Consider the following 25703-nt stretch of genomic DNA (forward strand, 5'->3'; position numbering starts at 1 on the left):
TTATTATTATTACTGCTGTTAAGACTTTATTGAGAACGTGTGTCTCCTGCGTAGAAGAAGCTGTGTTAAGACTTCTTTGGACAGTGTGAGGACGAGTCTGTGTTGAGGACCTCGATCATGGTTCTGGTGGACGGGAAGGTCTCCGCTACAGAGGGAAGACTCTGGTACCAGCTTGGTAAACTGAGGAGAGGGAGAGAGGGAGAGAGAGGGAGAGAGATGAGTGTTGTTGTGAAGTGAAGAGGAACAACAACAACAACAAACCAAGGCCTCCCTCTGTGTTTGGTCTCCTCACCTCTTCAGGTTCATCCAGCTCTTGGCTGTTTTGCTGAAACCGTCTGGACTGGGCGTCGTCATGGCTTCAAAATCCACCAGCTGCAACAACAGGGACGCAAAACAGTTTAGAGACGACAACAACACACACACACATACACACACTACGTACAGCTTCATCTAAAAAAAAAAGAAAAAAGTTTATTTCTCTCTCGGTGACAACCTCTCCTCCTGCTTAGACATGAACTCATCATTAAACATGGTGCATTTAAAGACCCCTCCTCAGAACATGTAAATCCAAGCATCCTGTATTTGTTCTGTTGTATAACAGCAACTACAACATTTTCTAGGTCAATAAAATATAGATTTGCAGATGAGTGTTTGATATTTCCCATTTTCTATACGTAAGTACAGTGCTACAAATATGAGAAAACTGTTGGTGGCTTACAATGATGCATTTTGAATATTACTTAGCCGCCCAAGATGGACAAGCGCGAGTCACATGCTTGTATCTTGTAATGTGTCCACTCTTCATGCTCTTTTAAGAAACTACATATATATATTCATTGTGTCGACTTAACCAGGCAAGTAATAGGATCATAGCGGCACTAGCTACACACAGTGATACGAAATATTTGTCATGTTTTTTGGAGACACCGGAATAAGTGCCTGTATGTGTTTTAAAACCAAGATGGTGTTTTTCTTTATCTTGTATTGTCTGCGTCTTTGTATTGTCTTCTCTTATTTATAATGGACCCGAGTGACGAGTCACGAGTCCGTAATAAAGATGATCTATATACCGGTATATGTGAAAATATGTAAAAATCATTTTTCCTCATTTTATTCTGGGAAAATCAACATTTAAACCTGAGAGATAAAGTCACTGAAACTCAGGATAAAAACACATATTTACGCTGCACATGATCAAACTGCTGCCTTTATTGTTCTACTGTGTTTTGTTTCATAGATTTCAGTGTGAATGATCATATTAACTTTTCATTTTAACCCTGATGATGAGATGTTTGTTTGTCTCGTACCAAACAAACATGTCTCTTTACGCCTTGAGAATATGATTTGTTGTGCAGTAGTGCGTCTCCACAGCAACATAATATTGTTATACATTTTTATCTCTATTAAAACAAACTGCAGCTCCTCATTAATTGTGCAGCCCAACAATATTTTGTGTTTTTTTTTCCACCAAGGATCAAGGTTGAATTAATTTTCATTCCAACTAGATTATTTTGGTAAAACAGATCCAGATACACTCATGTCTGTGAAACAGTTAAACGTTCTTATCACCAAAATGATAATAATAAGAAAAGCCACAGTCGTGACGGGAATAATGACACTAGCACTGAACTTTCTCTGTATTTTGTCTCTTTTTCTTGTGAAATACTGTTTTTTTTTTCTTTTTCAGACCTCAAACAATCCTAAATCAAAAGGTAAGTAAGAAATATTATCATTTTATTCTGAAGTGCTCGTAACTCATTTTCCGAGCCTGTTTTCTTTGTACTTTGTTCTCTGATTCATCTCCGTTCGCCACAGTCCTGATAACCCTGCGTCTGTCCTCGAGCTTCCTGAGCTCAACTCGTTCCTACACTTCAGTTTCCTGACACCTGATCGTGTTTCTGTCCAGCTGTGGCTTTGTCCCAGGAACAACGTGTCTACACCAAAACACAAAACAGGCCGAGTTCAGTCGAGCTGAACGTCTTGTCTTCTTCTTCAATCTTCAATCTTCCTCTTCTACGTGTCTTGAGTAAATAAAAACACGTCTGAGTTACAGACTGTTACCGTAGGTCAGTTACACCTGAGCGCTGAAATGTTAGCTCCCTCTGAGGCTTCACACCTGCTCTGTGTCCGGTGTCTCCTTTCATGTGGACGTGCACACACACACACACACTCACACAGACACACAAAAGACACACTAATAACCTACACCGAGGATCGTCTGGCTCTGACACACACAACACATTACTGGGTCACGTACACAGAGCTGAGCTGGGAGGTGTCAAGACGTGAGAGAGGAAGAAGTTTTCTGTTGTAATTAAACTTTAAATTTTGACTCGTATTTCATCTCTGTTCCCGTTTTTCACATGATTTATGTAAAACGTTTCGCTGGATGTTCATTTATTCATCGGTGAAGGAGGAAGACAGACGGTCTGATCATAACGGAGGTGGAACAACTAATTCACAGTGTTTTGTAGTTTATTAAAGGAAATATTATTATATATGAGGAGGGGGAGACGGGCGTTTTAACCTCAGGCCCAGTTCAGACTTGTGATATCTATGTGTATCTTTGACATTATAGCAGAAGTAAGCGATATTTTTGTGTTAATATAAGTCTTAAATAGTTATATCTTCCGACAGCAATCACTTACATAGAGTGTTTGGACTGAAACACGGGTCTCTCAGTCCCTCTGCTCTGCTGAGCCGAGGAGAAAACTTTTCTTGTATCCTACAAGTTTTATCCAATGAGGAGAGAGAACGGCATGAAGGGCTGTGTGTGCAGCCAAGGGATGCGCGTGAATGTGGTGACGTAGGGACGAGGACCAATAGATTCATGACGAGGGCGGGGGCTGCTAACTCCGTCGGCTGACAAGAAGTTATGGTGCGTTCAGGGCAGCCCGTAACTCGTGTTTTTCCGACCTGTGAAGTCGTACCAGTTCGATCTGGTGCGAGTTCACGGGTCGGAAGTTACGAGTGGCCGTTATAGTGACTTTCACAGGCAACAGGTTGGAGAAACGCGAGTTGCGGGTTGCCTGGAACGCTACAAAGTCGTAAATCGTGACTTGAAGCTGTAACTTACGGTTTCAAAAGCCGGCCTGGAACGCAGCATTAGCCAAAACGACCGGATCGCTTACTTCTGCTTTAAAATGTTGCATCTTCTTATTCAGATATTAAACCAACATATAAAGCTAGATTCATGTGAACAGGTTCATGCTTCTGCAGCAGGTTTTTGTCTTTACCTTTCCTTTAGGGATCCGACCGATGACCTCTTTCCCACTGGCCATCAGAGCTCCCATCACCACGGAGTAGGCCACCACACTGAGGAGAAACATCATCATCGTCATCATCACTACAGCTCTAAAGTAGAAAGGCTTTAATCTACGTTTAACCCTCCTGTTGTCTTCCGGGGTCAAGGAAGGAAGGAAGGAAGGAAGGAAGGAAGGAAGGAAGGAAGGAAGGAAGGAAGGACAAAGGGATAGATGGAAGGAAGGAAGGACAAAGGGATAGATGGAAGGAAGGAAGGAAGGAAGGAAGGAAGGAAGGACAAAGGAAAAGAAGGAAGGAAGGAAGGATGAAGGGATCGAAGGAAGGAAGGAAGGAAGGAAGGAGGAAAGGATAGAAGGAAGGAGGGAAGGAAGGCAGGAAGGACAAAGGAAAAGAAGGGAGGAAGGAAGGAAGGACAAAGGGATAGAAGAAATGAAGGACAAAGGGAAAGATGGGAGGAAAGAAGGAAGGGAAAAAGGAAAGAAAGATAGATAGATAGAGGGAGGGAACAGATTGGGTTAACTGGGTCAAAAAGAAGGAAGAAGTAGGGATGAAGGGAAGGAAGGAAGGAAGGAAAGGAGGGAGGGAGGGAGGCTAAAAGGATTGTGGAAAGAAGGAAGGGAGAAGAGGAGGAAAGAAAGATGGAGGGAGAGAACAGATTCGTTCAAGGAAGGAGGAAGAAGGAAGGAAGAAGGGAAATAAGGAAGAGAAAAGGAAGGAAAGAAAAAATGGAGGGAGGGAACAGACCAGGTCAAATGGATCAAAAGAAGGAAGAAGAAGTAAGGACGAGGGGAAGGAAGGAAGGAAGGAAGGAAGGAAGGGAAAAAGCATTGTGGAAAGAAGGAAAGGAGAAAGGAAGGAAAGAAGGAAGGATGGAGGAAGGGAACAGGAGGGTTTTAACTTCCACTACAGATCATCCACAGGGTTAAAATGAGTCTTTTAAAATGCTCCCGTCACGTTAATGTTTGTGGTTTTTCAGCCGCAGCGTTTTGAGATCTGAATCCAAACATAAAGTGATTTGACAGTTTCTGGCGCAGTAATTAAATCCACCGCAACGCGACATGACGGTCTGTCATCGGCTCCGCTGGAGGTTGTTTTTCACCCCACGTCTGTTTGTTTGTTTGCTTGTGTGTTTGTCGGCAGGATTATGCAAAAACTACTGAGCTGATCTGAGCTGAACTTGGAGGAGGGATGAGACTCATCATCAGTATTTGCTTTAAACACGCACAGGCTTCTCCTTTTATTATTTCTCCAATAACTTACAGTAAAGGGATAGTTCAACATTTTGGCAAATTGGCCCATTGCCATAATCCCTATAGTCATAGCAGTAGGTTTGTTACCTTTAAAGGGACAACGAGGAGTTTCTATTTGGTTATAAAAAAGTCTCACGTTAATGTGGATGAATCTCCGCTACCCACACTTGTTAATGGGCCCATTTTCGATAAATATATCGTTTTGTCTCTATCGTTATTTTGTTATTATTAGTGGTGGCGGAAATGCTGGTCGAGCCGACCAGCGTTTCTTTACTTTCAGTTTTGTGGCAAGTCATGAGAATAACGCCGCCGAATCGGCGTTTATGGTTGGAACTACGACGGTATGTGATCGTCTTCCAACCTCTGACTTTAATTCTTGATGAATGAAAACATGCGTCCGTCTTGCGCCGGTCAAAGAATTTCACGGTGCGAGGAGGCTCATAAATGTAGTGTGAAAACGCTTTGCTTTTCCAAAACTCCTCATTGTCCCTTTAATTGCCGGTGCAAGCTGCTTTTAGAACGGCGGAGCAGAGCTGTGAGCTGCTCAGAGTTACGCTATGGAGGCTAATGGGATTTCTTGGTTTCCCTCATCAAACTCATCAAATACTCAATCCAACAACTCCAAAACGCTCTGGAGGACAAGTTGTGACCTGCACATTCACCACGCTATGAGATAATAACAGAACGTTACCAGACAGAGTTGTTTTAGAGGTAAATTCATGCAAAACCGCTGATGCACGTTCCAGTCGGGGGCAGTTTTTCGGCAAGCAGTCTCTGCATTTGCCTCGAAAACAACTCTGTCTCGTAACGTCTGTCTCTCATGTTTGCATCATCTGAATTAAAATTCTTGTGTAACGTATTTATGGTGTTGAGATCTACGATGTTGAACAACTTGGTGCCGATCCAGATCAATAACACGGATAATGAGCTGATAATAAATCTGGATCCTGGCAGAGATTTTATAGTCAGTTATTAAACCACAGGAATATTAAACGCTGCATCGTGTACGGGCCTGATGTGATGTAGAAATTACCTGGATCCTCTGGAGAGGGGCATGAGGTTGCAGAAGTAATAAACCAAGGAGAGGATGAGGTTACACAAGGCATCTGCATCCTGAAACAACACAGTCAATCACAGAGTCATCAGCAAAGCTCCTAACGGACAGGTCGTCCATTGTTTTTAATATTCGTCTTCATCGAGTTTCGTCTTCATTTCAACTTTATCAGGACAGAGCGAGAGCAGAGAGAGACAACTGAAAACAAAACATCCCAGATCAAAACACGACAGGAATGAACATCTAGTTCCAGGTATCGGTTTCACAGTGAAGTGAGTGACCTTGTCTGAATAAGGTCAAAGATAAAAATAAAAAAACACACACAGGAGAAACAGTGAAGTCAAACTGTTTCTATAATGTGATGATGATGTTTCTCTAAAAACTAAACCAGCAGGAGAAAACATCGAGCTGTAAAGTGATTCTGTGTGTTAAATTACTGGGATGTTCCCCAGAGAATTAATTAAATTCCCAGAGTTTGACTGTGTAGAAAACTGAAAAGTGTGACACGTCTGCTGAAAGAAAGAGAGGAGAGGAAATAAGAGGAGAGGAAGCTAGCTGTCGTCTGTCTGCCTGAGCGACGACTTTAAATCAAACTCAAATGACTTATTTTCATTGACCAATTGTTTGAAAGTCAAAGATTCTCAAATGAAACAGAGAAAAGCAGCAAATCCCCTCTTGTATTTTACAAACAGGAACTTTACAGTATTTGTCATTTGTGTTTGATAAATGACTTAAATGCTGAAGCAATAAACAAAAACTCAGTCAACTGATCAGTCAATGACAAAAATGTCTCAACTCTGCTGATCACATTTATATAAAAACGGCAAAAGACTCTTTTCTCTTCAATACGACTGTGCTGAATGTTTGTTTGTGCTGTTAAAAGCATAAAAAGAACGGCTCAGTATAACACAGTTGAATCTATCATGGCCTCTCATTTATCATCATGTCATTTTCTTTTATCTGAAAGGAACTATCGAGGAAGAAAAGAAAGAATCTTCCAGTTCAGTTCCAGAGTTGAATCTCACCCCGAGTTCAGTGGATAGCATTAACGCTTTTCCTTTGGCGGTGAGGTCTTTGTAGATGGACTCTATCTCTGACTGGTACTGCTGCGTCCGCTCCTCCGTCGTCTGGGTCTCCACCGAGAACAACATGTTGCCCACCCTGAAACACGGGAGGAGAAAAATGTGAAACATTCATCATTTTAAACTTGGAACTTCTGCACAAGAAAACACATCTGAAACCAGGCTGCAGGGAAAAGATGTTAAAATGTAATTTGTTTGTTGTAATAATCTGGTTTAAAATGATTAAAATCCCTATAGTTTTAGGAGTAGGTTCGTTACCTTTAATTGTCGGTGCAAGCTATTTTTAAAACAGCGGAGCAGAGCCGTGAGCTGCTCAGAGCTACACTACGGAGACTAATGGGATTTCTTGGTTTCCCTCATCAAACTCATCAAATACACAATCCAACAACTCCAAAACGCTCTGGTGGACAAGTTGTGACCTGCACATTCACCACGCTATGTGACAATAACTGAACGTTACCAGACAGAGTTGTTTTCGAGGCAAATGCAGAGACTGCTTGCTGAAAATGGGAACGCGCATCAGTGGTTTTGCATGAATTTACCTCGAAAACAACTCTGTCTCATTATTATCTCATTGCGTGGTGAATGTACAGGTCACAACTTGTCTACGAGAGCATTCTGGAGTTGTTGGATTGTGTATTTGATTAATTTGATGAGGGAAACTGCCATTCTGAAAATAGGTTGCACCGACATTAAAGGTAACGAACCTACTGCTATGACTATAGGGATTATGGCAATGGGCCAATTTGCCAAAATGTTGAACTATCCCATTAAATATAAGGCACATCTTCATATTTCAGTGCCTTTTTCCTTCCGTGCACCTTTATTCACTTACTTTAAACTACTTGTTATGCAAACGAAACATGTATTAAACATTTCTCTTGAAGCTTTGTGTTATAATAATAATAAAAGTGTTGCTGTGAATGGTCACACACCTGTCTCCAGTGATGGTGATGGTAAAGCCGTCGTACTCTTTCCCAGCATCCTTCATGCTCGGCACCTTGGAGTTGACCGTGAAGCCATCTCTGGTTTTACTGTTGAACTGCTTCAGGAAACAAACGCGCAGACACGAACACACAGTAAAAACAGAGGCGTACTGACGTTTTTCAGGTCTCACCTACACCTTTATATTCTTATATCCACATATATATCCCATAATATTCAGTTATTAATTCACACTTATTATTTAGGTTTAGGTTTATCTATTTAGCACACATTTATATTCAATGGTGCAAGAAGGGAACGAAGCCGATTGGCTTGTACATAAGTTCCTACCCTGTCACAAATTACAACAAGACGTATTTCTATGGCTAACAAATAAACAGAGAGAAAAAAAAGGAGATAAAGTGCATACATAATCAACGTTATATGAGCAAAATGAGCAAAAATGAGCAAAAATGAAGAGATAAAGAACAAAGTGATCAGTAACAAATAGAGACAATAGAAATAGGTACAAAAAATTCATAGATTGAAATCATAAGAAGACAGAGTTGAGAGATGTGGGATATGGAGAGAGTGGGAAATTCAAGAAAAGTTAAGATGTATTTTTAGCTGCTTTTTAAAGAGTGAATAGAAAGATATGGATCTTAGCGAATTATTATTTTATTTGTCCCTGTGTGTTCCCTCTTTACCTTCATTATAGGAAGAAGATCTTCTACTTTGTTCACATTTTCCAGAGCTTGGCGGACTTCCAGTAAACCTCGGGGGTTGTACGCCCTGAGGCAGATCACAACAACTCATCAGTGACAAGAAACATCAAATTCAAATAGCCTTTACTGTCATTGCAACAAACAAAGTGCAACGAGATTTGTGGTGCCACATCCATTCTAGTAGGGCTAAAAATGACTAAAAAAAACTAAAAAGGACATCCTCAACGACACACATGCATGCTCACACAGGAAAATAAATAAATAAATCATCCGGTTATTAAAAAAATCAATCTTTATATGCGATACTTCCTCAACTGTGTCACAGCCAAGAGGAAAAATATACTGAACATAAAGCACATTAAGGGGGCTTTCACACCTACCTCCTTTGGTCCGGACTTTCGGACTTTCCAGATAGTTCGGATCAAATTGACAGGTGTGAAAGCTCCCCCGGACCACGGTCCGGACTAAAGACCGAGTCTTTGGTCCAGCCTCAGGAGGTAGTCTCGGTCCGGACTATCCTGGACCAAGGTCCGCTGCTGCGTAGTGTGAAAGCATTTTTTTGGAAGGTTCGAACTATCAGACCAAATACAGGAAATAACGTCAGATTCGCACGTGCCGAAAAAAGTAAATAAACAGGAAAAAAAGGAAAGAGGAGCCGCGGCAACCGGCGGCAACACTTGGGGAGAGGAGGAGATCATATTATATCCAGATTTGGTCAGAGGGATGGGTGTGTCAGTGTAGGCTACACTTGTAAACGTTTACACGGAATTAAACAGTAGAGTGTTTAATATAAATCCCCAAACGATACATGGATTTTTTTAAAATATAGCCTATTTTTTTTTATATATTGACCCGAATATTTTTTTTTTCCGCCGAAAAGAGTCTGAAAAAGACGGATATTTATCAGCGGGTGACACCAAACAACGTCTGCCCCAGCAAGTCAGAGCTTTTATTTCTCTCACACACAAGTGACCTGGAGAGATGCAGCCGCATCTGACAGGAGGATCGCGTGTGTGTGTGCGCATAGCGTGTGTGTGTGTGTGTTCCCCTCCACTACACAAAACAGCTGATCGCTGATCGCTGCCACTCTGATCAATGAGAGCGGGACGCAATCCTCTTTTTTTCTCCCCTTTCATCAGCTCTAAACTCATTCTTCTGCACCGCGATTACAAACCACGGCGTGCTTTCCAGCAGTAGGCTATATTTTTCTTTTTTTACACATATTTTTATTTTATTTTTTTCTGAGCACTTTCTATGCGCTAACGTCAGACGCACACTCATCCGTCATGACGTCGGTAGATCCTTTAGTCCGCTGTCAAATAGCAGTGTGAAAGCGAACTTTACTGAACTTTATGGAAACAATGTAACAAAAAAAAAAAAAAAGTCCGGACCTTGGTCCGGACTATTAGGTGTGAAAGCGCCCTAACATAACAACAGTCAAATATTATAAGGTTCAGGCTGAGCTGGTTTGTAGAGTCAGTGGAGGAGAGTGAGAGGAAAGACTTGAGATTTACCCATGATACACCAGTATCCTGTCTTTGATGAAGTCGAGGATGTTGTCAAAGTAAGCCAAGTATCTGATGTTGATAATCTGTCCTCTGTGGGTACAAAAAGAAAAAAAGAGAAAAGAAAAGAAAGAGAAGGATTTCAACAGTTTGGCGTTAAAGTGCTTGTCAGAGTCGAGGTCACAGCGAGCGGAGATCTGAGGGAACTCAGTCGCGTTGAAGAGGATTTGACTAAATGTTTTTACATTTTGAGTGAAGCGAAGCGAAGCCGAGGCCACACGGGAATACGAATCCCTCCCGCCACCGAGCGGCTTCTTACCTGATGAGGTTGATGTGATTGTTGAAGCCTCGGCTCAGACTCCTGGCAGGCATCTGGTCTAACCACAGGACTGGCTGGTCCGGATCCGCGATCCTATAAGGAGCACAGGGAAAAGCCTGTTCAAGTCTGTCAACACTGGAATATAATCAGCAGCTCGATGATTTGTCGGATTTAGTCCAAAAGAGTTTGATCTGCTTCATCCAACACTGTAAACAAAACCATGTTGTGCAAATAAAGAGTGACTAAACCAAACAGTTTAGACTTTAGACGAATTCTCACTTTAATTTGCTGCAGTTAAACTTTTTCTGGTTTTCACATTGTAAAAACAAAATATGGGCTCTGGCCTTGACTCTTTTTTTTTTTTATCCAAGTCTATTGAGACGTGAGGAATTGCGAACTATCGTACATCCACATCTGTCTTCTCTTTATTCCTTTAATCCCTGGAGTTTTTCGGGTTATTTCCTGGAGATGACTGAGATTCCACAGTTGCACTTGAACCGCAAATTTTTTGTCTTGGAAATATGACAGAGGAGACACTTAATTTTTTTTTTTTTTTTAACGCGTTTCAATCATTGTTCTCATGCAGCCAAACCAAAAGTTACACTTGGAGGCTTCCAGAGCGGCTCGACCTGAAAATTTCTTCTATGAGTCAGTGAACTGGCACTCGAATTGAACTGTCAATGGATCCTCGAGGGCTCAAAGAGTTCAAAACAACACTGAGACACTAGACATCTGTGAAAAACTATAAAACCACCAATCACCAAATCTTCAAACACAACGCTGACACATAAATCTGGGATTTTATGTGTTTTCCAATATGAAATTTGTGGCTTTCAAGATCAAAAATGTCATAAATTTGAGTGCCCCTACCAGTGATGTTAGAAATTCTCCAACAATTTGGTCTCAAAATGTTTCTTTTTATCAGTCTTTTTTGGTTTTGTGTCTATTTATCTGTATAATCTACATACACCTTTTCTATAGAACCATTATACTTCTTATTTTCCTGTGTAAACAATATCTGTTTGTTTTCAGATTTATTCATTTGTCTTTTTTATTTTTGCTGTATGAAATGTGCTCTATAAATGTATCGTCTTCCTCTTTCTCTTCTTTTTTCAAGTCCTCACCTTCTCCATTTAACAGCTATGTCGAACATGTCTCTCCACTGCATCTGCCTGGTTTTGCCGTTCACTCGCACTTTGGAGTTGCTCCATGTCCGGTGCATGGCCTGCATGACCTCCAATGTGGCTAAACCCATGGCTGCAAAGCAAGAGGAGCAACTGTTGTAGTTATTACTATGCTGTTATTTAACATGTCATTGATTCTTTATGGGGCCGCAGCAGTTGTCTCTCCCTCTGGTCACCTCTGTGTATTCTCCTGTTGGGGAGGAAACCCGGCGTGTCGTATTGCATCAGCGCCCCCAGATGGTCGGCTGTGCATATGAGCTTCTGGACGTCGCTGCTGTAGCTGTCGAAGTTCTGTGGCAGAACGTCCCTGTAAACCACAGAGAGAAAGGGAGAAGATGAACTCAAGCAAAGCTTTCACACAGTGAGCAGACTTTATTTGTTCTGGATCGCACTGCGGAGACCTGTCAAAAACTTGTGACGTCTTTATGAGACAGAAGAAACAAGTTTTAGTCTGCTGACAGATGGGATATACATATAAATATATAAAAACATCTCCTGGAGAAAAAAAAAAGATGGCAGGTGTTAGTTTTCATTTTTCAACCACTAAATACTCGGCAAACACTGCTACCGACTGACGTTCGGGAAATAAGGAGGTGATGGATCCTGGTTTTACAGATTTCCTAGTGATGACACATGTGAGGTCGAGTGCAGGGCGACCTGAAGTCATTTCAAATAAACTCACAACTCTGTATGAATCTTATATAGCTTATGAATTGACTGCTGCACTTTAGAGGACTGTGCAATATTGAATTTTATTATTGTTTTATTGTTGTTGCTTGTGTGTCTTTCTTTTTATCTTCACTGATGTTTTTAACCACATTTATTTATTTTTTTATTTATTAGTTTATTTGAAATGGGACTCCACATATTCATGAACATACAAAAACAATTTTTTGATGTAAATATGCCAGATTTAGCTAGAAGCTAGTTTCCATCCGTGATGGAGGTTTGCAATTTGAATTCCGTTTATACCTTGGTATGAATGACAATAAAGGTATTCAATTCAATTCAATTCAATTCAATTCAATTCAATTCAATTCAAATTTAGAGACTCGTTTTTATGATGTTAGAGCAGGTGTGTGAAGGGTCAGGTACAAAAATCAATCAGTTGTAACAGTGCAGCTTATAATCACAAATCAGAGTTATTGTTCCTACTTGATGTGAGGCTGCAGGCCCGGCTGCTCCTCGTAGTCCTCTATTAGGAAAGGCAGGTTCTTGGCCCAGTGGTTCTTGAAGTTCCCCGGTAAATCCTGGTCCACGTTGTACTCTGCAACTGGGATGTCCAGGTGAGAGTGCAGGTATCGAGAGTACTCTGGTAGAGACACAACGTGGAACAGAGCAAAGAGAGAACATCAGACATGATATATACAATAACAACCATGGATTTACTTTTTAGAAATAGGCATACATAACATTAATTTTCCAAGATTTTTCAATAATTATATTATCTAAAGATGATTACTCAGACTAATTCTGGATGGTTGGTTGCAGGTTGAACATATATTCATATCACATTCATACAGTGTAATTCATTATTCATGACATTTGAATTGTCTAGGATAAGAAAAGGTATATCATTCACATAATCAAACTAATATAGGACATGGCTATACTGTCTAACTGATTACTAATAAAATACAATAACAACCATGGATTTAGTTTTGGAAATTAATGTTTTAAAGCAGAAGTAAGCTGAATATTTGTGTTAATATAAGTCTTAAATAGTTATATCTTCCAACAGCAATCACTTATATAGAGTGTTTGGTGTGAAACACGGGTCTGTCAGTCACTCTGCTCTGCTGTAAGCCGAGGAGAAAACTTTCCTTGTATCCTACAACCTTTATCCAATGAGGAGAGAGAGCGGCATAAAGGGGCGGTCCTCTCTGTGTGTGCAGCCAAGGGATGCGCGTGAATGTGGTGACGTAGGGACGAGGGCGGGGACTACTAACTCCATCGGCTGACAGGAAGTTAGCCAAAACGACCGGATCGCTTACTTCTGCTTTAAAGTCACAAGAAATTTTCATCTGAACTTTTTTGTCTTTTTTTTTTTAGTAATTTTCCAAAATTTATCAATAAATATTAAAAACCAATTCTGGATGATTGGTGGCAGGTTGAACATATATTCATATCACATTCATACAGTGTACTTCATTATTCATGACAGTTGAATTGTCCAGTATAAGAAAAGGTATATCATTCACAAAATCAAACAGCTATACCGTAAGATTACTAATAAATGAATTCATTCAGAGATAAAGAATTCAGTGGCTATGGTATAAACTTTGACAAGACTTTGATGAATTAAATTAGTTTCAGCTTCTTCTCAAAACACGATTTGAATGTTTGTTGTAACGGACTCTTAACGAAGCAGGAGGTTCTTGATAGGTTTAGTCATATACGTGCATTTGCCTCCGTGTGTGTGTGTGTTTGTGTGTGTGGTGCACCAACCTCTGAGGTATTTGACTTTGAGGTATTCAGAGCTGGCCTTCTGTCCCAGCAGTGGATCGTTCAACATGACTTTAGTCTGAGCTTTGATGCCCTCGTAGAACTGACCCATGGCCACGTGGCTCAGCCCCTTCATGTACTGACACACCTCGTTGTAGGGCTCCAGCTGCAGACACCTCTGGAGGAGCAGACAACAAGAAGAGCAGCTTGTGAGCAGTTAGGAATATAATCTTTTTTTTCCTGTAACTTGACTTTTTATTCTCTCAAATTTCACTTTTCTTTCTTGTTTCCTTCGTTATTTTAAATGCAGCTGTGTGTCTGTACTGTCTCTGTGCTTTTTATGCATCAGGTTTTCCTCCTTCCTGTAATTTAGATTGTGGTCTGTGTCTGTTGTGTATTAGATGTGGGACTGTAGATGGAAATTAGCAGTTAGCTAAATCCACCTCATTTAATTACAGTGTCCTGTAAAATAAACTAAACTTTTTATTGACATATTTTATCATCTTCTATTTTCTTATGGTCTATATTCATTGTCCTTCAATCTGCCTTTATTTTACAACTTTTCTTTTGTAGAATTGTAAAGCACTTTCAGCTTCATCTCTTGTATTAAAAGTGCTCTATAAATAAAGTTTATTATTGTTATTACTACCAACCCAGCTGAAATTGCAGTTTACAACCTCCTTTGAAATATAATTCTACTATAACAGCACAAAGAAACACGATACGACTTTGTGCTGAAATAATGGCAGCCTGGTAGAAAAGTGGAGGACCGAGTCTTTTTTTTTCTTCAAATGTGCATGAATCGTGGGGACTCCTCTACCTTGAAGTTGCCGATGGCCTCCTGCAGCGAGCCGTGGTGGTACAGCATCATGCCTCGGAGCTGCAGAGACTGGATGTGGTTCTGGTTCAACATGAGGGCTTTCTGGAAACTCTCCATTGCCGATTCAAAATCACCCAGCTCTCTGCAGGGGAGGAAGGACAGGAGACAAACAGTTGACACATTGTTAGTGAAAAAGCACAGAGGTACGACTCTCATTTCCCTAAATAAAAAAAAAGGGAGACACTTTATTCTTCCATAGAGATATACAAATGAGAAATAAACAGTGAATTCATGTGGAACTTCAAATGACACCATACAGTACCTGTAGGCCTGCCCCAGGCTCTTGTAGGCATCTATAAAGTCGGACTTTAACTTTAACGCTTCTTTGAATGTCTCAATAGCTTCCTGGAGTGAGAGAGAGAGCAGTTATCACACATTGAACACAGGAAATTACAACAGGGAACATATAGATATAGATATAGACTTTATGGTCTGAATAAGCAGGTCAGGTCACGCAGACTTCGTAGCGCACACCGTCGACAACATGTTAACTCAAATATGAGTTCAGCGACCGACTCTAATAGGATTTCACCTCTGTGCTCACATTTCACATGTGGTATGGGGAACTACAGACAGAGAAAATACCAGTTTGTGGCCGACCACACACACACACACAGACAGTTAACAAAAACCCAGAGCTGTTTGACAAAAAAATGCAAATCCAGTTAGAAGTGTTAGAAAACATTTCCATCTCTGCAGCAGCAGATGTTTTTTAAGAGACACTGGAGAGGAGCCAAACGCTGCCAATTAACTTGTTATACGCATCAGCAACTTTTCCCTTTTTATACCGACTTTGACCTTTTGTTTTTTGTCTTAAAAAACTCCCAAATATCTTTAAAACTTTGGAGAGCCTCTTAATTAAAGAGCTGCAACACCTGAAGCAGCCAAACAACAAACTACACTCATATTAGTTTATGAGTTTGTGAAGAAAGAGCCAGAAATCTCCTGAGAAGGAGCAAATCACTTATTTGAAGGACAAAGGGAGTTTGTCAAAGACTGTAAATTATAATTATGTAGGTGTTTTTGAGGATTTTATGTGACAATGAAAAACATAGTTACAAGAAAACTACTTCGCATATTATGATAGTATACGCATGTCTTCAATTGAGCTTATCTTTCTCACATAATCAGGTTTTTAATGCACCAAATTTCAACACACACTGTGCATATATGACCTTTAAAACCAGTATATTTCCTATAAGCCAGAGTATTACTACTATAAACTCTTTCCAAACAGCATTATAAAGAACGTTCATTGTTAGTAAGATAAAATTTGACTGTGCAATCCTCCTTGACTTCATGAAGTGACGGAGGAGGCACCGACTCAATCATCAGACAAAGAGTCTATTCACAGTAGTTTTTCCTTCCTGGGCTCAGTCACATCACACTCTGCGCTGATACAAAGTCAATTGTGCAATGTTGACTTTGTTTCCATGAGGATTTGCTGCTTGCAGCCGATGCAACTGTCAAGAACTAATATCAAACTACAGGCTCTCAGTGTTGATGATCATGATGATGTTGATGATGATGTTGTTTTTGTTTGTGGTCGACTGTCGGCTGCCTGGAGGTGCTGATCTGGGATTCCCCCTCCAGGAAATTGGGCAACAACACTGGTGGCAAACACAACCCAAAAAAAACACCAAACATGCAGATGTCAGAGGCAGAACTGGAGATATTGATCGTTTTAACCCTGCATGATGCACAGAGCAGCGACCACAGTTACTTATCTAGACTAGAACTGAAAAATATTCTCAGACAGAGTCGAGACTTTAAAAACAGCACCAAAGCATCTTAAAGTTCGGGCTTTCTGTGTGTGAAATAACATCTGGGGTTGAGTTCACACGTCTGTTACTGCGTCTTATGACATTAGAGGAGACAAACTGCCTCCACAGAAAACAGCTACGCCGAGCTCTGGTGTGAACAGCAGCAACCATCACTAATTCAAACTTACAAACAAGATCTATACAAATATATAAAAAAAAGTGTTGTGCAGTTATAATTAAACACACAGTATATTTAGTTAGTCCATGTCCCAACTGAGATGAGATATACAGTAGGTGGATGTGCAGCCTCTTTATCTCCTCATCAACTTCCTCTTTTCGCCCCCATACTGCATGTTGTGAAGTTTATTTTTTTCACCGATTCACACATTTCTGTCCCTCTGCACCTAGAAGGTGTCAAGTCCTGAGCAGCAGGAGGAAACACAAACCTCCTGTTATGTTGAAAACACAAAGTGAACAACAGAGGATAGAAGATATATAGAAAGCATGAAAGGTAGCGTGAAGCGTGTTTAAAGTGAGCAAAATGCAGCATCACATGGTGTGTTTGTGCTACAACAGGGTTTTTTTTTCCAAAAATTTGATGTTCACTTCTTCTTTTAATAATCAAAACATAAACAGTTTGTTTCCCCGAGTGGACTTACTTTGAGCATGCCTCTGTGGAAGAAGGTGAGGCCTTTGTAGAGCATGGCGATGGGCTGGTTCTTCTTCAGCTCCAGTGACTGCTGGAAGTCCTCCATCGCTGCCACATAGTCCTGGTGGGAGGAGGCCGAGCACAGTCAGAGTCAGAGCCTGGACGTTTTAACCAGTGCTTCATTGATAAACTGTGTGTTACAGGTCTATCGCATTGTATCTGTGCTTTGTCTGTGTTTTATTTCTCTACCAAGTTACTTATAAATCGACCATTTGCCTACTTTGGATGCATTTTAGGGGGAAAAAGTGGAAAAATTGATTGACAATCGTCAGGGCCCAGTGGTTCAAAGGTAATCTGATTGGATTTTGGATAATGGATTGGATCAAATGTGGAAAATGGGTTGTTCAAAACTAAAAACGGATTCTGAGATAAGATTACATCACGTGATCCAGTCTTGGTTTTAATCTGGATCAAACCCTCAGTTTGTGTTGTTCAAAACTTTTTAGTAGGATTGGAATAACTAACAAACAATCTGGATTATTTTTTAAAAGTTTGTGTCTGGATCAGACTGATCCAATCCAACTGTGCTTTGAACAACTGGGATAAAAGTAAGACAGATTACGTGATCCTGGATGGCAAAACAAGGGATTTCAAAATCTGGATAATTTTGATCCAACTTTTAAAACTTTTGAACAACTGGGCCCAGGTTACACAATGACGCAAACATTGAACTTTGGGCACGAATAAGGAGGAAAGCAGGGAAAAAAAGGACAACAAAATGACACTAAATTACATAGAAACGCTGTAAACTATAGGAGTATAGTAAGAATATAGGAATATGGTTTGTGGGTAGTTTTCAGAATACAAATTTAAAGGTAAGCACACTTTTTTTTACTGCTAGCCTTGTGTGTTATTGATTAGGAGCGATGCGTGTGTGACTGTGCTGTAAATTAATGAGTGTGTATGGCAAATGAAAACTTGTGAGTCCCATCGTCGCGTGGGCATGATATGCACACGCGTCATCGTTTGTACAGCTGGTTCAGGGTTGGAGTGTCACCGTGGACAGCGGTGGTTTTGTGTGTAGTTGGGTGTGTTTATCCTCATGGACAAATAAAGCACTGGTTGTTAAAACCAGTGCTTTATTTGTCGCTTTTATAACAGCTGATGGTCACACCTCTGAAATGAAGAGCAGCGTTCCTCTGTGTCTGTAGAGCCGCGCCGACGGCTGCAGCTGGATGGCTTTGGTCAGGTCGCCCAGAGCCTCGCTGATACGACCCAGAGGAGACAGGATCTACACAACAACAACAAGTATTATGATAATGTACCTGCTGAAAATGACACTTGCTCATAAAAAATAAAAATACATATTTCAAATTAGACACTTTTGCAGTTTGTGGTCTCTTTTGAGGAATTTAATATTCATGTTCCTCTTTTCTGACACAAAAAGGAAACAAGGCGATGAATATAAGATAATTTTTCAAGCGTACTGTATTCTATTTTTTTTTGGAGAGTGAACTGTTGCTGTGAGTTGTTGTTTGCGGAAATAGGAAGTATTTTTTTTAAGATAGTACAGGTAGGATCTTGAAGAACAGGATTTAAGGAGGGACTCGATATCTTATCAGACCAGTATCTTGGCTGAGAGCTGCATGATTCATTCACAACAACAACAACAACAACAAACACAACAACGTAACCACACCGAGACACATACGAGTACGATCCAATATCTCACAGAGAGACAAGTGGTCCCTGAAAGATGAATGCAGCTTTGTGCAACAGCTCGTCTGCAGCGTCGTGCACGTCAGATCGATTACACCAGTGACTCATTCAAGTGGTTTAATGGTCACAGAGAGTAAAGAAGCTCAGAGTGAAACCAGGGAGTGAGGAAAGAAGCCACAACAATTGATGATGGGTCATACACACTCACATGACTCCACAGCTTTCAGTGTGAGTCGAATTATTGAAGATCTGAAACAGTGACGTCGTTCTATGTGTTACATCCTGAATATTCATAACAATTAACTAAAGTCAGGGACATTTTGTCCTTGAAGCAGACCCTTGTTTTCATGATTTAATTAACATTAACGAAGGAAATTAGCACAACTTGCACCTCTGCGTTGCTGCTTTTTAAAGGGATAGTTCAACATTTTGGCAAATTGGCCATTGCCCATTGCCATAATCCCTGTAGTCATAGCAGTAGGTTCTGCTCAGAGCTACGCTACGGAGGCTAATGGGATTTCTTGGTTTCCCTCATCAAACTCATCAAATACACAATCCAACAACTCCAAAACACTCTGGTGGACAAGTTGTGACCTGCACATTCACCACGCTATGAGATAATAACAGAACGTTACCAGACAGAGTTGTTTTAGAGGTAAATACAGAGACTGCTTGCTGAAAAACTGTCCCTGAAGGCAACACGCATCAGCGGTTTTGCATGAATTTACCTCTAAAACAACAATTAAAGGTAACGAACCTACTGCTATGACTATAGCGATTATGGCAATGGGCCAATTTGCCAAAATGTTGAACTATCCCTTTAAACTTCACTGTTTTACTCGACTTGTCTCCTTTTTGCACATCTTAGAAACACGATGCAACACTTTTTTCTTTTCTTACTCCCTCTTTACCACATTACAAGCTCTAATAACAAGCGTCTCAGATAATATTAGCCTCGGTGCAAAATGATGTTATTGAGAAGCCGGCGAAGCTCAGCTGATTAGACGTCTAAATTGATCACTCAAACACACACACGTACGCACACACTGGTGATTAATTATCTGTTTCAGCCCATAAACAGCACAGAAATTAGACACTTAAACTAATGGAGCTAAACTAAAGCTCCAAATTGGGAAATTTTTATCAGCTAAATTAGATCTACTGATGCCAGGAGCTGGAGAGGAAGCGACCGTGACGGCTGTTTTTGTCAATTAAAAGCTCCTCGTCTGGAGCATTAAAAATACTTTATGAGATACAGGAAGAACTTCAGAGAGCAGAGAACTGCCCCCGATCAATGAGCTCTGGCACCAAGCCACCACCTCCCCCTCCCCTAACCTCTGGCCGGGCCCTTACCTCTGCTCTCTGCTCGTACACCTCCGGCCAGTTCGGCTCCAGGGTGATGACTCGGTTGAGCTCGTACAGCGCCAAGTCAGCATTCTTTATATCCTGGCAAAGGAGACATGGAGAGTCGGTGGGTGGACGGTTACGTTATTTTGTTGACATAAAGTTTGAAAGAAAGTGAGCAGCACAAAAAAAAAACCCAGCTAAACACACATAAACTGCTATCTGACTTTCTTCTTCCACTGCAGGCACACTTCCATAACCGCAGAGTCCTGGCAGGTTGAGTTTGCGACTCAGTGAATGTCACGCTGAGTCATTCTGTGTTTACCTGAAACTGCGATTCACTGTCACTGAAATTCAAAGAGGCATCCCCCCCGAAACTACACTCTTGTAACATTTAACAAGATTTTCAAAGAGCTGGGTGAAAGGCATGAAAAAGAAAAATATGAAAAAGAAAAACATAAAACCACAGGAGAAAACTTAAAATGAAAAGATCCATCACTCACCTGTAGACTTTTCTTTCCGTATGCTATACCTCGGCCGTAAATGGCACTGACCAGCTCTGGATCACCCTGCGTCAAAGGCACAAAACATAGAAAGGAAATATTCCTGGTTTGAACTCAAAGAAATTAAGTTGGGTTTTATTTGTAGCTGCAAAAATAACAATGTGCTTCATTCATTCCCAAAAGGAGATTTAGGAGCTTAAACTGGTTCAAACAAACCTGTAGTAAGAGTGAGAAATGTTTGATGGCTTCATCATAAAGACCGTTGCCTATCAGGACGTAGCCTATAGCTGCAACGACACAACAAATCATGATTAAATAAAACTTTTAATTATTGGTACTTTACTTCGGTTCAGTATCAATATGGTTTGTGTTTATAATAACTCTTCAACTCACCAAGTTCTTCATTTGTGTTGTGGTTATCTACAGGGAAGGGGATTTTTTTCTGCTCTATAAACAACTTGGCCTGGTTCTGTGACAGATGGAGAGAGAGAGAGAGACAGAGAGAAAAGAGAAAAAAAAAAACACAACGCTACATGAAAAGAGAGAGACATACATCGGGGACAAGCGCAGACACGCAAAGCTGAGGAAACAACTAAATAATGATTTCCTGTGAGAAGCCAGAAACAAATCGAAAGAGCGAGGAGGATAAACAGGACGTAAACACCGCGAGTCTCAGAGGTGTAAAAGCTGAAAAACTCTCCTGTTTTATGTTTCTGCGAAAGTGTTACTACAGCCATGAATCAAAAACATTCATTTTTTATTTTTTTAAAGCTTTCCCAGCGTATATATATATATAAAACTCAAGGTTACGCTAAGCAATTAAGGCCGACAGAACCAAGCTGAAAATCCAGCTGAAGGTCACGGTTGCTTACAACTGCCAAGGCATTCACATACTATTATAGGATGCAAATGTGACAGCATGCAAATGTTGCAGTAGCAGCATTTTTTTTTATTTGGGAGGAGGGAAGGGGGGTTTAACACAGCAGCACCAAGACACAGCCTCGCCTCGCACAATTTAAATTCATCATCACAGTCAAGTAACAACAGCAACATCATCAAAACATCTGTGTGGTCAAATATCAGAGGTCTGTGTCACGTTGTTTCTTGAACACTCAGCTTTAAAAAAAAATTTTTTCCCAACTTTCACTATTAACTTTTAACTAAAGGTCCAAATCTTCCTTTTTGTGCTGACGTCCAGTGTTTCTCACTTTGCCGCAGTGATGTAGAAGTGAACGGCGCTGCTGGGTGTGTAACTACACGGACGACAAGTTGTGATCACACCTCAACACACCCTCCACCACCGATACTGGAGTTATTAAACTGTTTTTTCAGCTTTGTTTTTTTTAAATTGCTGTGTTTATTTATCCTGAGCATACCGACTGACAGTTTGTACATGACTGTGGTGTGAGGTGAGTCATAATAATTTCCCTTCTCTCAGGTGCAGCTCAAAATATCACAACAAAAACAAAAAAACACCCTGCTATAACACACTGAAGTCTTTTAAACATTATTTAACAGTAGAGAAAATAAATAGACAATACATTTTCTTAAATGATTCAAAAAGGAAGGTGGAATTTACTTTTGTGCCTAGTTCAGTGTTGTGCTGTTTAAAAAAAAAGAGGAAAAAAGCTGTTTAGACTCAACTAGAAACCTCTGTAAAGGAAACCGTTGCAGACAGCGGCTGTTGTGGATCTGATTAGTGTGCATGTGTGTGTGCATGTGTGTGTGTGTGAGATCTCACCAGGATCTTCTCTGCGTTAAGTGAGAAAACTGACTCGCAGGGCGGGTTGCTTCCCTCCTCACAGTCTGGGTCCTCCAACTGTAAGATCGAGGACTCTGAAGAGACGAGACGTTCAAAGGATTAATCAAAGGGAAGCACTTTACGCAACACTTGCTGATGTGATGTGTGTGGATATATATGACCATTATACAAATGTGAATGGATTAATCTACTTTTTAAAAAACGGCTGGCTGGTATACACACTCCAGACTAGTCGAACCAATAGACTTCCATGCTGCATTAATAGTAAATATTTCATAGGGGAAATGTCAGCGATGACAAGCAGGCCTCACCCCACTCAGAGTGGATTATACACACCAGCTAAGCATGCCAGCAATGTGGTGTGAATAACTCTACAAAGGCTGCAAAGTTATCCAGAATAAAAAGGCCGATGAGAGGAGTGGGTTCAAATGATCTTGAATTCTTCAAACTGTTTTTATACGCCACTATTAGAGCATTTTATAATATAATTTTAAGAGTGGAAAAATATCTCTTTGCCCTACAGTTGACTCCATTTACTACAGTCTCCATAGCAACTGATGCCACCCCAACAACAACAACACATCTATTCATTAAGAAGAAAATCCACAGACACATTTGTGGTGTTTTGCTTGTAGGATAATTAACTGACTGTCAATCTTATGTTGCACTTGGGGCTAAAAGATAAAACGAAAAAAACAAGCTGTGACTCTGCTGTGCTGCTATTAAGTCGTTTACAAATCAAATTAAACCAACTACTGCACCACTAATCTCAACAGGATGTCATTTGCACAAGCAGCTCACCTGCCACTAAATAGGAGATCATGGTGTCCAAAATAAGAGAAAAAAAACCCAGAGAGCTTGAATGCATCATTTACAATCAGTTGTCAGTTTATTAAGAACACCTGGTTAACACTAGCCGCCTAGATGTAGCCTAAGTCCTGCAATAATTACCGGTAATGATAAGTTTGTGTTTTAAAGGAGTGGTAAATTCAACTACAACTGCTGCTGATTACAATCACAGGTTTTTTTGTTTTTTTTGCCCTTTTGTCCGCCTCGTTTATATCACACCCCTTAAATTTAGAGTTTGATTTGGTCCCATCAGGCCGCCGATTCAGGTACCCGAGGGCAAGCACGAATATTTATAAGAAATCCTTTATTTCTCTGATGCAGCGTCGCAGAGCCTGCCTGTGCGGAGGAATACTGAGTGAGTTGGTTAGTTCCAGATGAACGGCTTTTTTCCCACAAGTTGATGGACTTAAAGCAGAAGTAAGCGGAATTTTTGTGTTAATATAAGTCTTAAATAGTTAGATCTTCGGACGGCAATCACTTACGTAGAGTGTTTGGTCTGAAACACGGGTCTGTCAGTCACTCTGCTCTGCTGTAAGCCGAGGAGAAAATTTTCTTTGTATCCTACCAGCTTTATCCAATGAGGAGAGAGAACGGCATGAAGGGGCGGTCCTCTCTGTGTGTGCAGCCAAGGGATGTGCGTGAATGTGGTGACGTAGGGACGAGGACCAACAGATCCATGTCGAGGGCGGGGACTGCTAACTCCATCGGCTGACAAGAAGTTAGCCAAAACGACCGGATCGCTTCTGCTTTAAATAAAAATGTATACATAACATACACTTTAACGGGTGTGTTATTTTGTGACGGGACTTCTTGAGTCAAGTAACGGTGAGTAACGGTGCCATAACGGGGAAACAGTAACTTTTTTGATTACTTGTTACTGAAAAAAGTAGCGCCGTATTATTCCATCACGCCGTTATACCACCACACTATGAAATTAGCAAGTAGTTCTGAGTATTTGCTTTGTACATGATTATTTCATAGCGTGGTGAATGTGCAGGTCACAACTTCTCCACAAGAGCATTTTGGAGTTGTTGGATTGTGTATTTGATGAGTTTTATGAGGGAAAGGCGAAAGTACCATTCATCTCCATTGTGTTCACTGAGCAGCTCACTTCTCTGCCCCGCGGATCTCAAAACAACATGCACAGATCATTACAGGAAATGCACCTACTCCTATGACTGCAGGTATTTTGGCAATAGGCGAATTTGCCAAAAATGTTGAACTATCCCTTTAAATAAAACAATATCTGGTTGACCTCTTTTTTTTTTCCTTTACAAATTCTGTCTGCATTGGCCAACAAAGGTCAGTTCGTTGTCCAGAATAGCTCCCAGGTACTTACACTAACTGACTTACATACTGACTGTCTCCACTGGTGGTGAGTGGTGACCCCTTTATGATAGTTGGTGGTGGCATCATGGTAGGTGGATTCCTACGAAAGTCAAACCTCATGTCTTTGGGTTTTTTTGAGCGACATTAAGTTGTAGGAATGACTTCCTCGCACCATTTAATGCAATTGTCCAAGAAAGGACCACATTTATAACCTCCTTCACAGCAGCTAATCTCCTCTGCTCTCTCTCTCTGTCACCGCTTGTTGTTATTAGCCTCCTCTTAACGTTAGCATACTACTGTAGCTAGCCGGGGTTATACACTAACTACTGTTGTAGTGACAGTCAGTTGGACGTGGCAAAGTACGTTAACAGCAGATTTTACCCCAAAAAAAAGAAAAAGAAAAAAGAGAGAGACACTTTATTACCGCAGTCAGCCGCGTACTCTTCCCACTCGGACAGCGAGCTGCATCCCTGCTTGTGGAGCTCGTTGTTGAACAAAGTCAGGGTGGAGAAATACTCGGTGGAGAAGATCGCCTGAGACAGGTAGAGGAGTGAGAGCGCTACCAAAACAACAGCCCGGCGAGCAGGGGCCATGTTTCTCTTTTCTCTGGTGTCTGCTGGCTACTAGCTGCTTGTCTCTACGTGTGTGACGTCACGCCAGCGCAACGCAACGGGCGGAAGCTGCTGGCTGCTGTTAGGTCGATCGATCAAATCCAAAAACCAACCGAACAAACACACACACCTCGAGCCCTGCGGGGAGCCAATCAGCGATGGACAAAACCAGGAAATCCATGGACCGAACGAACGGCATTAGACTACATATCCCGAAATGCTTAGCGGCTGTCAAACCGGTCCGGCGTCACGTCAAGCTCGCGGACAGACAAAACGAACGTAACGGTTGCCCGCTCTACCTTTCAAATTAATGTACTTTTTTTTGACGGTTATGGTTTATTACAAGTATTTTTTATTTTTTTATTAGAGGACAGTACACTTTAATGAACATTTCTGTAAGCCAAAGGCTAATTTATCCCCCCCCCCCCCCCCGGCGTGATGTTAAAAGGACCTAAAACAAGGACACAAAGGTCAAGACATCCATAAAACACAACATATCCATGCAGAGAACAGAATCCATCAGGCAGTAACACTAAATGAAA

At 40.9% G+C, this 25703-nt stretch overlaps 1 protein-coding gene across 2 annotated transcripts; it reads right to left on the reverse strand.

Moving 5' to 3' along the window:
• ttc13 (tetratricopeptide repeat domain 13) lies at nt 1-25153 on the reverse strand. Of its 2 annotated transcripts, none has more exons than XM_085771815.1 (23): nt 24975-25153; nt 22352-22446; nt 21004-21079; nt 20827-20897; nt 20611-20676; nt 20117-20209; nt 18219-18335; nt 17055-17165; nt 14895-14977; nt 14573-14714; nt 13756-13930; nt 12463-12619; nt 11484-11614; nt 11248-11380; nt 10124-10216; nt 9814-9897; nt 8282-8366; nt 7586-7692; nt 6594-6729; nt 5548-5627; nt 3237-3315; nt 293-372; nt 1-180 (listed from the first exon to the last, which is right to left on the reverse strand). In XM_085771815.1, the coding sequence occupies exons 1-23, from the start codon at nt 25141-25143 to the stop codon at nt 66-68; spliced, it is 2478 nt and encodes an 825-aa protein (XP_085627941.1). In that variant the 5' UTR covers nt 25144-25153; the 3' UTR covers nt 1-65. The 2 variants fall into 2 exon arrangements, with proteins under 2 accessions (XP_085627941.1, XP_085627940.1); XM_085771814.1 differs by having other exon boundaries at nt 7586-7695.
• Nucleotides 25154-25703: the final 550 nt, after the last annotated feature.

This window comes from Trachurus japonicus, chromosome 24, assembly GCF_045865225.1.
Source record: "Trachurus japonicus isolate A0001 chromosome 24, Traja_1.0".
NCBI lineage: Eukaryota > Metazoa > Chordata > Actinopteri > Carangiformes > Carangidae > Trachurus > Trachurus japonicus.

Coding starts and splice junctions, on each gene's coding strand:
- ttc13 (XM_085771814.1), bottom strand. CDS start 25,143: ATGGCCCCTGCTCGCCGGGCTGTTGTTTTGGTAGCGCTCTCACTCCTC. Junction 20,677..20,826: donor ATTTCTCACTCTTACTACAG/GTTTGTTTGAAC, acceptor CCTTTGACGCAG/GGTGATCCAGAGCTGGTCAG. Junction 13,931..14,572: donor AGGCCATCGGCAACTTCAAG/GTAGAGGAGTCC, acceptor CTGCTCCTCCAG/AGGTGTCTGCAGCTGGAGCC.